A 13,349-nucleotide genomic window follows, 5' to 3' on the forward strand; every position below is an offset into this window, starting at 1 on the left:
ATGATTATTGGTTGATGTTGTTTCAAATTCAGTTATGCGAGACGAAAATGCGTGGCCAAACTTTATGCGTAAAGCAAGTATATTTCGCTACAGCTAGAACTGTGCAACTGCATGTCAACAAATTTTCATGGTTTGGTTTTTAAATCCATTTTCTTAGATGCTGCACTGCTATCTTTGTTTGTAGGGGTGTTTATTACAACCGGTCCACAATTTTGTGCCAAATTACGCATCGTTTTGAGCAACCATAAACAAGATCAAAAAGTGAGCATAGTACCATATTCTTTTTCTGAATTATGATGATATTCAAGATTTGAAAAATAAGACTGTTTAATCCAGACTATGAATTTATTTTGAACCTGGTTTCTGGACTGTGTACAGGTAATCTATGGAATAAAGTTGTTGTTAGTTTTAGGTAAAGTAAAAATGGATACATAAGGGATAATCTTGATGAGGTTGAATTATACTCAACTTTTTACCCAGTTACAGAGTTACAATTATAATAATCATTTATTTTTATCATATGTCTGTATGTAGACTACTGGTGTATTTTCAGATAGGCCTATTTCGTCAAGGACATACCATTGACAGTTTGAGTTGAAGAATGAGATGACATCCACCTAGCATTTGATAGGGATTACTCGTACTATGGATGAAGAAAGTGAGACGATTGTTAAAGAAGGAGGTAACTTTAAAATCTATAACTATAAAATTACAAAGTGGTACCGCATTAACTCTGTAACTTGAGATATTATCTTGATGAAAAGCAACATAATGAAAGCACTGAATCTGAAGCAGCAGGGAAATGGAATGGCATGACTTGTGTAACTTTTCCAATTGGTGTCAATTTGTTTATATTTTCAAATTTCAGATGTTGTATCATACGCCAATGAGCTGCTGTCGAAATGCAACATTCAGTTCATGATTGAAGAATATTCAGAATGCACAAGTGATTTGTTTCTTGCATTGTATCATGCAATTTTGGGAGACTTTCCACCAGGTTATTACTCATTTGACACCTATAATGCAGCTTATGAAAAAGTTCATTTTTTTATTATTCCAGGCATATGAAGCTTTCATTTGAATGATTACTACTAATATTGCGAATAAAGTTTATTCAATTTTATCACCCATCAAGATGTTTTTCAATTTTATGAATTCCCACAGTCATATGATTTTGAAAATATCGCGGTATATTTTGGAACATTTAAGCAATAGTATCATCTTTGTTAATATGGATGATTTTTTATGTACGTAAGAACAAACCTGGCTGATACTTAAAGATGTACTTTTGCTATATAGCCTATTTTTCTTCAATCTCATTCTAAATAATTAAAGTTATTACCATTGAAAACAGTCTTCATGATTGTTGTCAAATTTTGTTTGGATAATTTCTTCGGTTTTTTGAGAAAATTTTGTGATAGGTAGCTTATTATATATATATTTTTGTATTTTATAGGAACTCTTGTTGATTGTAGCTCAAAAGAAGCACAAATTCACAATATTAAATGCATAGTTGAAACATTGTCAGAAGATTATTTAAAAGTAGATTTGTCTCATATACAACCTGAAGATATAGTAAATTGTGATCTATTGTCTGTTTACAACTTGATTGAAATTCTCGACGGTCTACTGGATTATTTGCTGGAAAAGATTGGAATGGATAGTGACAGTGGGGGTATGAATTTTAAGTTTTTTGTACGATATTAGCTCAAAAAAATTTTTGGATCAGAATCTAAGCAATTTTCATTTGTTATTTCCTCTGAACAAGTCTTTGATCAAGACAGAGCTGATCATTGCTGATAATTAATGGTCCTCCTGATGATGATGGGTTATGTATTGATCTCTGATCAGCCAGAACTCAACTTTTTGATCCTGGATTTGATAAACCAGTTTAAATGTCGATCTAAACAAGAAAAATTCCATTTTTTTAATAAATTCTAACATGGTTAGCTTAGCACAGGTTTATGAGCTAAGATATTATTGAAAAGCTGTGACCTGTGAGATGGTAAATTTGATCTCAGAAAACGAGAATATCTCATCTTGTATTTCCTTATTTTATGAAATGTTAACCATTTTTGATTTGAACAATTTGACCAAACAGATGAAGGTGACATAGATTCAGATCAACTGAGTGATAATGCAAAACTGATGGCTATGCAAACTATTCAAAAAGAAATGGAAAAATTGAATGTTTCACAAGGGTGAGTATGAGGGGATCATTGATACTGTTATGAAATAATTCTGTACAATAACCTTGTCCTAATAAGATAAACATATTTCTTCGATTGGTGCATTTTTTGTGAAAAATGTAAGAATATACAATTTTTTTGTATTATGTATTTCAGGGATCCCACATTTTCAAGTACAGCGGAGTTAATTGCCCTTGGTAAATCAGCTACTGATGAAGACAAATTATCCCAAAGCGACAAATTTGAACAACTTGAACCTCAACTGAGTCGCACTCCTGAACTAAGTGATGATATTTCTGATGGAGAACTTTCCGATCATACATTGCGTGCAACCACTGATTTATCTCCGAGGAACGACACTCTAAAACATGCTTTACCAAGTATTTCTCCGGTTCCATCAGATATGGACAGCTATAAATCACTTCCTAAAGAATTAAACGGGTTTTCATCAACTTTATCTCACCTTAAAAATGGCTTAAACTCAACAGACCAAAATGGAAGTAGAGATTTTGTGCCTTCGATGAGACCTCCCTCTCCTCCTGGTTCTGGTATAGTTATTAGTGATAGTGGAAGTAGTATGGATAGTGAAAGGCAAAGACAAGCACTTGATGTTGAATTGGATGACAAACATACGTCATTTTTACTCAAGGTAAAATTCGAGGTGACTTGTACATTTGAACCCACGTAAATTTGAACCCATACATTTGCACCCGTATATCCGTGGGATCAATTTATATGAGGGTGCTAAAATCCATGAGTTAGGGTTAGTATGGGTTCGAATATCCGTAAAAAAAATTTTCATAGATGCAATAGTATGCAGGTGCAATTGTCGTTGGTTCAAATGTACGTGGGTTCAAATGTGATGGCACCAAAATTTGAGAGTTGTTAAAATTTTAATAATTCAATAAATCAGAATTATTCGTGTTCTGTTATCCTAGTCAACTTTTTTCTCTTGTCAATTTTTCCCTAATTGCACAGAAAAAGGAACACTCAAGATTTAATCAGGAATCTTCAGGATCAGAATCCATTGATGTTGCTGATGGTGGTGGAAGAGGAAAACTAGATGAAGATGATGATTCATCACAGCGAAATATAGATTCTCGGTAATTTTTATGTTGCAGATATATTACACATATATGAAGACGTACAATAAGTTTTAGTTCGATTTAATATAGTCTAGTCTGGTGAATTTATTATCTTGCATTAAACAGTCAATGCAAATCAATTCAGGAAAAAAATTTCTGAATGGATTATATACATATTAAAAACTTCTTAATTTATGACAGTGCAGAATAATAAACAAAAATATGATTCTACCCTCAGGCCTACAATGCTTCCACCTCGAAAAGAAAAGGATTGGCAAGCAATGTTGGATAATTTACAGAAAACTGTTGAAGAATCGAAGAAAATAAGGCAAGAATATTTTTCATCTTCAAGACTCAGACCAGAATTGACAGCTTCAAGTGATGATCTTCATACAAGGTAAACTGAATACATTCATAGCATTTTTTTTTATCTGTTATATAAACACTCCATTCTTGAGTAATTGATTTTTTTTCATTCTCAACCAAGTTATCGTATTAGCAATCTCATTTGGTAACTGTGTTCGAATATATAAAATAATCTTTTGAATTTATAGTTTATATGACAGATTTTTTCTTATTTTAGTCTTGCGGATGACACAGCAACTACAGAAGAATCTTTGGATGGTAAAACATTAATTTTTATAATGGCTTTTTAGAATCCTTGATGCGCATTCATCATAAATATATGATACAAATGTATGATAATATTGATAGAAAATTTACTTGTCGGGAAGACAACTAACTGATTTTATTAACATTTTGGAAAATTATGCCATTTTTATCCTGGTAATTCATTTTATGCAGATTCACTTGTGCCCAGAAGAGGCAGAAGTAGACGTAAAAATGTTCGATTTGAAGATACAGTTTCTACTAAAACTGCAAAAGAACTAAAACAATTCAGAGACTTACTTGAAAAGGAGAAGACGTTACAAAAAGAGAAAAACAAGGCAAGTAACAAACAAAAAAATATAAATTTATATTTAAAAAAATAAACTTTTTTTGGTTCTTTCAGATTCTAGCAAGAAGTTATCAAGATCATCTGGATGAAGTTCAAGATTCTGAAAAAGAAAAACTGAATCCGATGAGAAGAAAAGTTTCTGACACTGAAAAGAAGGTAGTAATGATTGTTGTGAAAATATATGTACAAGTTAGCAAACTCTAGTCTGGTTTTAGTACTTTGTATAAATTATACTATTACTTATAGGCCTTATGGCTATATTTGTACTAAAAAGGTAAAAGAAACAATTCAACAACAAAAACAAGGCAAAAGAAGAGTGCCGCGGAAATCAATGAGGAAGAGAAATAATATGACTGATGCAGCCAAGTTGAAAAGTTGGCTGAGCCCGGAAAGCAAGTTAACTCTTTGTTCAGCTGGAATATCAAATACGTTTTAAATTGAAAAAAAAATTCAGAGAATAAATTACTCCAAATTTCGTAGATTCAGATAATTTTTCAATGTAGCATTTTAATTAAACACCTCTCTTGTTTGTCTGTCCAATACTGAGTTTTACACCCTAGATGGGGTGGTCGGTCAAGTATGAACCTAAGATTTTTATCCTGTGATATTAGCATAGTTAGATCCAAGACTCCACTTCATATCTCATCACTAACTTAGCATGCAAAATATTCAAGTTTACTCTGGACTTCTGTGATAGCATTTTTTTCAAATAATATTACAATCTCTGTTTTTAAAATGTAAATAACTAAACAATTTGCAAACTTACACGATTCCTGTAACAGTCGGTACTCAGTCTCTCACATGTTTGTACATTTTTTTAATTCTGAATATCTTTATTTTTTTTTCAGAATGCAAAGCTACGACCAAGCGATCTGCTCCCAAACGACTTCCATATACCGCAGCTACTGCACCACTCAGTGCTGGCATTGAGTCGATAAATGAATATGATCTTCTTCCCAAATTACTCGAAGAATTTCCACAGCTTGAATTACCTGCAGCAACTCTCAATGATATGTGGCACAAACAATTTCGACAGATTGAGCATCTTACAAAAGCTTCATTTGATCATAAAAACAAGAAGCGTCAGGGTGAAATGCAGGTAATAATCAGTATGACGGTTAAACAAGGTTTTGCAATTTTCCAAAATACACTCGTAATATTATCGCAAATGAGTGGGATTTCTCTTATTCTCTAATCTAACTATTCCCACTTTGCAGTGTGAATTTGTATAAATTGCATAAATGCTAGAGCTGAAAAAATGAATTTTACCTAACACTAGTGTCTGTACCATAATACCAATTATGCATTATTAAATATCAAATAGGGGCATGGCTGCATGCACTATGCAGAGAAAAAACATCCAGAAAAATAAGAACTATATCATAAGCAGAAAACTAACTCAACTGTCCAATTGCATTGAGTGACGCAAACAACATCTTCACACAACTTTATTTTTTCAGTTACATGAAGCCCATCTCAAGCATGAGTTACTGACCAGCATAATGCAAAAAGATCACGAACACACCAGACATCTCAGAGATGTGAAAGAACGAGCTGCAAAACAAAAAGAAGCTCAAAGAATTTTACGAGACAGGAGATTACAGACAGCTCGAATCAGGAAATATTATAAGTAAGAGTAGTCAATGGTGTGCAAAATTCAGTTTAGCATTAATTTTCACTATTTGGTAATGACAAAAACATTGAGTTTTAGTTAGCAATGCTATTATGCTGAGTAGAATCATGTTTAATTCTTTATTCGAAGTCATTTCAAATATATTCCGCTTTTGTATGAATAAAAATGCTTGAATTATTTCAACTTCAAATAGGAATATCTCTCATTTAAATTTCACTCTGATTTCAGAGATTATCATTTGCAAATGAAAGGTAGGATGATGAAGCGGAGAACCAAGGAAGAAAAGGTAAACATGAAACTCCATTCAGTTTTGTTTTTGTTTTATTCAGTTTCAAAACCACCATGAGATTGTATATCATAGATTAAGTTTAATTTACTACTAATTGATAAGGGTATTTTAACATGATTGCCTTGACTGGTTTGTTTTTTGTAGCCTTAGCAATTTCCATAGTGAAGTGGGGATGTACCTAACGGGTTCTTTGAGAGCAAGCTCAAATATAACTAGAGCTGCGTGCAGCTTTAACAGGCTTCCCGCGTAAAAAAAAATTTGCATTTTATTGCTAGCTGAGAACTTCTGCACATTTGAGGTGAATTTCAAGTTTGTAGGACCAATTTGAAAAAATAATAATAATAAATAAATAATAATAATAATAAAACACAGGAATACAATAGGTTCCCTGCTGACAAGCAGCGGGAAGCCTAATTAAACGAGAAAGATTTCGATGCATGAGAAACCACTCGTCTTTGATTAATAAATTAGAAACCCAAAATAGAAAAACCTGGCGCCATACAGGCAGAAACAAAATCTAGGTATAGGATCCTCTTGGATTCGAATCCTCTGGTTTCGATATTCTGAATTGCCCATCCTTAGATGTACGACAACTTTGTCATATCAAGATGCTATGATTATGGTTTTGTTGCGATTTTACAGCGAGGTAGCTTGATTTTTGAATTTGAAATAATTGAAGTCCTAATTCTAAAATAATATGTTTCTTTTTATGAAATCCGGATGCTCCAATCTTTGATAATGAAGCTTCAATTGTTTTTTTTGTTCAGATATTCAAGCGACTTTTTGAAGATGGTTTGTCAATCCAGCGAGCAAGATTGAGAGAATTGCGGAAATATGCAAGAGATAAAAGAGAAGAACAACAAAAACGACAACTTGATGAAATACAAAGCCTTGAAAATTATTACAAAGATCAGTTTAATATTTTGGCAGACACTCTTGCAAATGAACGAAATGATTTAAAAGTTCGAGATGCAGCTCAAATGAAGGTGATTGTAAATTTTCAATTCAAATGAGGCGCAGTTCTTACCACTTCATGGCAGCACCTGCCACGAACGAACCGCGGCGTCTCTTATCATGGTCTTGCGGCACCTTCAGACGCCACAAAATACGTAAAACTGCACTTGATTCAAATGCAATACAATAATATAGATCAGGGTGGTCCAAACTGCGGCCCGCGGGACTTTTTTGAATCCCGATGTCGTGATTAATGTTTGTTGAAATCAGGGAATTTCAATGTTGTATCTATAAACGTCAAAACGGCGCCAATATGGGAATGACGACTTGTGACCGGTACCGGCAAAATAAACTTCGAACCTTAAGCTCGCGCCAAGTAACTCCTCATTTGGAGAGACGTCTTGTGCCTTTATTTTAGTAAAAACACTCCTCTAGTTTCGAGCTGTGGCTATGTTGACAGCAGTGCTGAACCGTGGAGCTGACTTATCGCCTCGCGATCCAGATCTTTTTTCAGCTGAGTCTCGAGTCCCAACTTAAACGGACGGACGAAACTATAACAATTCATCATACAATCGGTGTGAAAAAAGGTGACCTAGGAAAACTGGGAGGAAACGCATTTCCTTGCCTATAACAACCTTAAACCACAGTGTCTGGTGTGTTTTCAAGTAATATCTGTCACAAAAGAATATAATTTTAAGACATTACAAAACCAAACATGATAAAATAAATATACCAAAAATACGTTATTTCTCGGCAAGCAATTTTAAAATAACTAAAGGCTTCTATATCCTCCTCAAAAATCTGATTAGAACAGTAAAACCCCATTCTTAAATTTATTTAAAGTGAGTAAATTTGCGTTGTTTTGATCATTTTTGGGTTTTCTCCGACTGCGGCCCGCGAAACATTTTCAAAAGATTTTGCGGCCCGCCAACCTTGGACCACCCTGATATAGATGCCTCATATTATTAAAATGTGTGTTCTCGCCTCGCTCATCATGCGACTGACATATTAATGAGCGTTTATTGATTCAATAAATATAACAGTAATATAGTTAGTAAATAACGATCATGACAGTCATAAATTTTGCATCTCACAGTTGATTCGTCAAATGAAACGTGGACTGAGGCAGAAGATGGAAAAAGAAATTGGTGATTTACAAGATATGATTGCAAGAGATGATGAAGATGCATATTTTCGTGAAATTGAGGCAGACAGATTAAGAAGACAACTGCAGCTTGCAACATATCATGCTAAGTTTCAAGATTAACAATATGAATTACGAATATTACTATAATGCAAATAAGACTGTGAATACTTTTATGACCAAATTTTATATATTGTGTTAAAATTGTGAGAGAGGCACTGTGTTTGTGTAATCATAGTGTCATAATTTGATAGTCAACATCCCTAGTATTTCAGACTCTTGTTAGTTTAACTTTATGAATATGTAACTTATAAGCAAATAGAGCGATCTTATTTTATTGCAAGTTTTTTTATTTGACCAATTTCACGAGTTTGGACGCGCTAGTTTTCGAAGTCACTTGACTTTTAAAATTGTAACCAAAGCTTGTAGAGTTCAATATTTTTCATTGTGTGTTTAACACTTTTCTTGTTGAGTAGTGTGGAAATTTATCACTCATTATTTATATGATGTTATGTATTTCATTAGTTTCTCCTGAAGTTTTGTACTGAAATTTACCATTCAAGTAGTATGTGTATATTTGATAGTGTAGAGAACTGTATAAATCATTGAGTAGTTTGCAAAACTTTGAATGACATATAACAAAGAGTTTTAATATTTAAACTTATTCTAATAAATATGAGACATTTGTATGTTTTTAATTCTGTAGTTTCGCCTCTGAAAAGGGTATGTTCGTTAGGAAAAAGGTCTCTCGTGGTGATGTATATTTATTCTTTTAGTCTTGAAATGTCAGCGCCCCGTCGTATTTGACTTGCCATTCATAGAATAATGCTATTCGTATTTTTGACTTCTGTAGAAATTCAAGACACTCAGCCGCCGACTATACGTGGTATAGAATGATGAAATTCCAGCTGCAATTTGTGCTGGGAGTTGCGACGGTGTAAACTGTAAATATGCTCATTTTTTTTTAATTACAGGCGTTTGGTTCAAATTCATCGCTCCGCTATGAGCGGTAGTGAGCAACAATCTGTGCGAGCTTTCTCGAGTGTCGTTAACGCCGGGGACCCTACCGGTTCTCTTATATGTCGACTAAACTGATAATTTATTTGGAGAAACCAAAAATGTCCTGTTCATGAATACGAATTGGCAATGTATTTAGATTTGACAAAAAAGCGTCATTTGCCGCGTTATTGGGCAGTGAGTAAATTAATATCCTCGTCTTTCCCGTTCAGTGTCAGATTATCATCCAGTCAATGCTGCAATGCAGGTTCTTGTAATTATTGGAAGGTAGGATCGCTCCACTTTTCTGCTTTTGCAGTGTTGATAACGTTATGCTTAATATAGTTTACAAACTAAATAACAAAGGAAAAAATTTGTTTAGTCTGTGTTATCTCTAACATGAAAGCATGCCTGTCTCATGTCTGCCTGTTGAAAATAGGATTTACATATTTATTCGTGGGAGAGGAAAGCTGATAAGACGGCTTAATCCTGTAATCATATGGTGAACCACGGCCTCTCGTCCGGTTACCAGTCCAGGTCGGGTATGGGATTAGTTAGCCAGTTAGGCTACGGTACCGTAAAAGCGCCTAACTTCGGACAGTTCCTAACTTCGGACAAAATTTTTGAACGGCCATATCTTGGCTAAAACGCGCTGTATATTGCTAATTTTAATTATTATAGGTTGCGCTGTTATATCTACATCTATTCTCATCTTTTTTAATGTTGAATAATTATTTTTTTGGTAAAAAAACGGAAATTTTGCCGAAAACTGACTGCCCGGCATTCAACGGCGCAGAGCGTCGCTACTACTGAAGCTATCATCGTCAAAATACCATCATTCGGTAGAGGGCGACAACAATGTATATAATTCATTTGAGTGATCGCAAGATGTCGTACGAGATTTAAATAAAACCTAAAATTCTGAATTATAAATTCCGTAAGAATATTAAGATTTCACGCAGCGTCAAAAATTACGTCAACCTCACGTAGATTATTTTTCGCTCACTTCCGACACGACGTCACACTGCGTCGCGGAAATGAATTTTGACGCCAGACACAACGGAGCCAATATGACAAATTCCGTTAAGATAAAGACGGCGTTCCAATGTAATATTTTTGTATTTTGTTCGGTCATGTATGAATATATGCCAAAATTACATTAATGAAAATACATGTCACATTTAATCGATGACGTTAAAAATCGAATATATAAAACTATGATAATTCCAACGTCCATATGGCACAGTGCACTGACTTAACCATTATTTTATGATTAGTAGTCGAAATGACAGTTATTGAATACGGCCTGGGTGAATTTTATTCGAAATTAAAAATAAATTTAATCTCCAACAAATAAACGGGACCTACATGTTTACAAGATTAAGTTGAATTTTAAATTAAACTTTACAATCGGATTTACCGTGTGTTTGATATAAATTATCATTTATAAAGATAACCGCGCAGAATAAAAAAAAGCTATCCGTTGAGAATATTAATACTTCAAAGACTTCGATAGAAGCCCGTTAAAATACTTCATTGTGGATTGAAACGGTTTGCATCAGATATATTTACGTATGCATTTCCTGATTAAAATGACTAACGTGTTATTATACTCATCTGAAGTATCGAAAATGACGAACGAAAGATGTAAACATAGGACGACGGAAGTTTCAAATAATGCATTTTCGTCGTGACGTCAATGTTACGTTACGACGACGATCGAGCGTCTTATCTTCACGCAACGACGAGATTACGTCATCCGCATCGGAAGCCTCTTTCTCTCTGTGCGTCGCGGTTACGCAGTGAAGAAAATGATTGTCCGAAGTTAGGGCAGTGAAGGATAACGGTCATATGGCAAGAAATATCGATTATTTCAATAGTAAAAATAGTCCAATTGAACCGAAATTTGCAGGGAATGTAAATTACCGCACGAATGTTTTACCGATCAATTTTGGCACCGTTTGGACAATAAATGGCCGAGTTATTGACGAAAATATAGTAATTTTGTCCGAAGTTAGGCGCTTTTACGGTATTTGTTTTCGGAAGCATGGACTTGATGGTGGATTGGTGGAGGCAGCCGTAACCAACCAGCGGTTACGTAAACCATCCTACGGTGGGGAGGAGTCCAGCAATCCTCTAGCACATGATCATCCTCGCATGGGATTCGAACCCACGAAGGGTTATCAGAAATGCGGTGGCGATCGTATTCCTACTGTCCTAAACGCTTAGCACTGTAGCATGATGCGCCGCACCGTCCATTTTGCTTTGAGAGCCCATATTACAGTATCAACTTTTGCAATTTAGACTATTTACATGTTTACTGACTTGATACATTGATAACATAATTTACAGTATTGACCATTCCTGTTACTGTGTTATTAAAATTGTAACGCAACAGTACCGGTACGGTACCGGTACAAGCATATTCTGATATTGACTGATTGGTACGGTAAACCGGAATACGATTCGAATTACTAAACAACCACTGCAGTTAGTCTATATACCGGTTTTCTATATGAGTTCAGAAGTTAGTTATACTTGAATCAGATTCGGCTACGTTCACAAGAATAAATATAAAAAACGACTCACAGACGTTTTGGCCCAGATAGGCTCAAATGTAGAGATACGTTTATCAACAAAGCAATTGCCATAGAAGACGAGGCTCGATTGCCGCAACTGCATATTGTATCTTTTTGAAGGTGTGGTATTTTGTTTTATTTTATTTACTAAAGGTGGATCCGATATACAATCCATACGCAGGGTTTTTTTCATCACAAATATTTTTTTGTTTCACATGTCTGTTGGTTGCCGTCCATATGTTGGTTGACGTGTACATGAAGGCTCATTTTTTCAAGAAAAATGTGAGTTGCAATTTTATTGTGCATTTCTCAAAATTCTAAAGCACACTGTTTAATTTGTCACTTTTCCATCAGTACAATGAAAAAATACAATATAAGTAGACATTTCAGAATAACCACAGCATTCAATATGAAAAATTTAAAGATCTTCTTTGAACCATAAAACTGTTGCAGTTAAAAGCACAGCTAAATCAGCTGCAAACCTGCTTCAAAACAATCTGTAAAAGTAATGTTGCCACTTTTTCAGCCAGTTATGAACTTAGCCAGATGGTTGCAGTCTCTGAAAAGCCTTATACTGATGGAGCTTTCATAAAAAATTGCCTTGTAAAAACAGTTGAAAACACTTTTCAAAGATTTATTTTTGACAAGAAATACAGTTACTACTAGAATTGATAAGATGACTGCAAATTTGAAAGAACAAATAAAATTTGCTTCTGCTGACTTTGAATATTTTTCCCTAGCAATTGACGAGATGTGTGATATATCAGGCACAGCACAACTTGCGACTTTTGGATAGTTGTATATAAAAATTTATGATTTTCTGTAATAAATACAGTAAATAATAGTGAAATGCAAGAAATTAATATGCAAATGACATTAGAAATTTGAGAAAATAACAAAACTTTATTTGATGTTTAACTACATCACAATATATGTCACAAACTATACATATTCAAAAATAAGCTTTAATTATTCATTATCAAAATATATCAAAAACTGTTTGCAGCCCATGGCACAGTTCCCAACATGCAATGCGGCCCTCGAATACCCACGAGTTTGACATCCCAGGTCTAAATAACAAAAAAAAACTATTCTATCTGAAATCTAATAAAAATATGTCAAGATAACTTGAATGATTTATGTGGATTTCTGTTAATTTTCATGTACACCAGAACACAATATTACGAGGACTAGGTTGTGTAAAATAATGGAAGATGCTGACTTGAGACTACTCTGAAAATAAATAAGTCTGTAAGGAAGGGGGCATCATAGAGGAGAGTCATCATAATAAATTCAAGCATAATTACTACAGCATGATATAATATGCTTTCCTTGTGTTTTGATATATCCATTCTTTATGGTAGCATATGCTGCAGTCCCTGCTAGCAATAGTATGGTTCGTCCCTATTTTCACTACTCATACTTTGAAAAATAGGAAAAATGAGAAGTTTTTGTAAATTCATTTTCATTAAAAGAAAAAAGTTTGCAAATTTTTTGAGGTGTGGGAATTAAGTTGTTCTCT

At 34.1% G+C, this 13,349-nt stretch overlaps 1 protein-coding gene across 2 annotated transcripts; it reads left to right on the plus strand.

Annotated features, from left to right (window-relative positions):
- Window positions 1-100: 100 nt before the first annotated feature.
- Window positions 101-8,950, plus strand: LOC120341090 (centrosomal protein of 95 kDa-like). Of its 2 annotated transcripts, none has more exons than XM_039409524.2 (17): window positions 101-261; window positions 554-682; window positions 869-997; window positions 1,457-1,675; window positions 2,102-2,201; window positions 2,346-2,838; window positions 3,168-3,292; window positions 3,513-3,671; window positions 3,858-3,898; window positions 4,079-4,221; window positions 4,287-4,388; window positions 4,507-4,624; window positions 5,081-5,331; window positions 5,693-5,862; window positions 6,094-6,151; window positions 6,922-7,140; window positions 8,205-8,950. In XM_039409524.2, the coding sequence occupies exons 2-17, from the start codon at window positions 646-648 to the stop codon at window positions 8,373-8,375; spliced, it is 2,535 nt and encodes an 844-aa protein (XP_039265458.2). In that variant the 5' UTR covers window positions 101-261; window positions 554-645; the 3' UTR covers window positions 8,376-8,950. The 2 variants fall into 2 exon arrangements, with proteins under 2 accessions (XP_039265458.2, XP_039265456.2); XM_039409522.2 differs by having other exon boundaries at window positions 111-378.
- Window positions 8,951-13,349: the final 4,399 nt, after the last annotated feature.

Source organism: Styela clava, chromosome 14, assembly GCF_964204865.1.
Source record: "Styela clava chromosome 14, kaStyClav1.hap1.2, whole genome shotgun sequence".
NCBI classification, from domain to species: Eukaryota; Metazoa; Chordata; class Ascidiacea; order Stolidobranchia; family Styelidae; genus Styela; species Styela clava.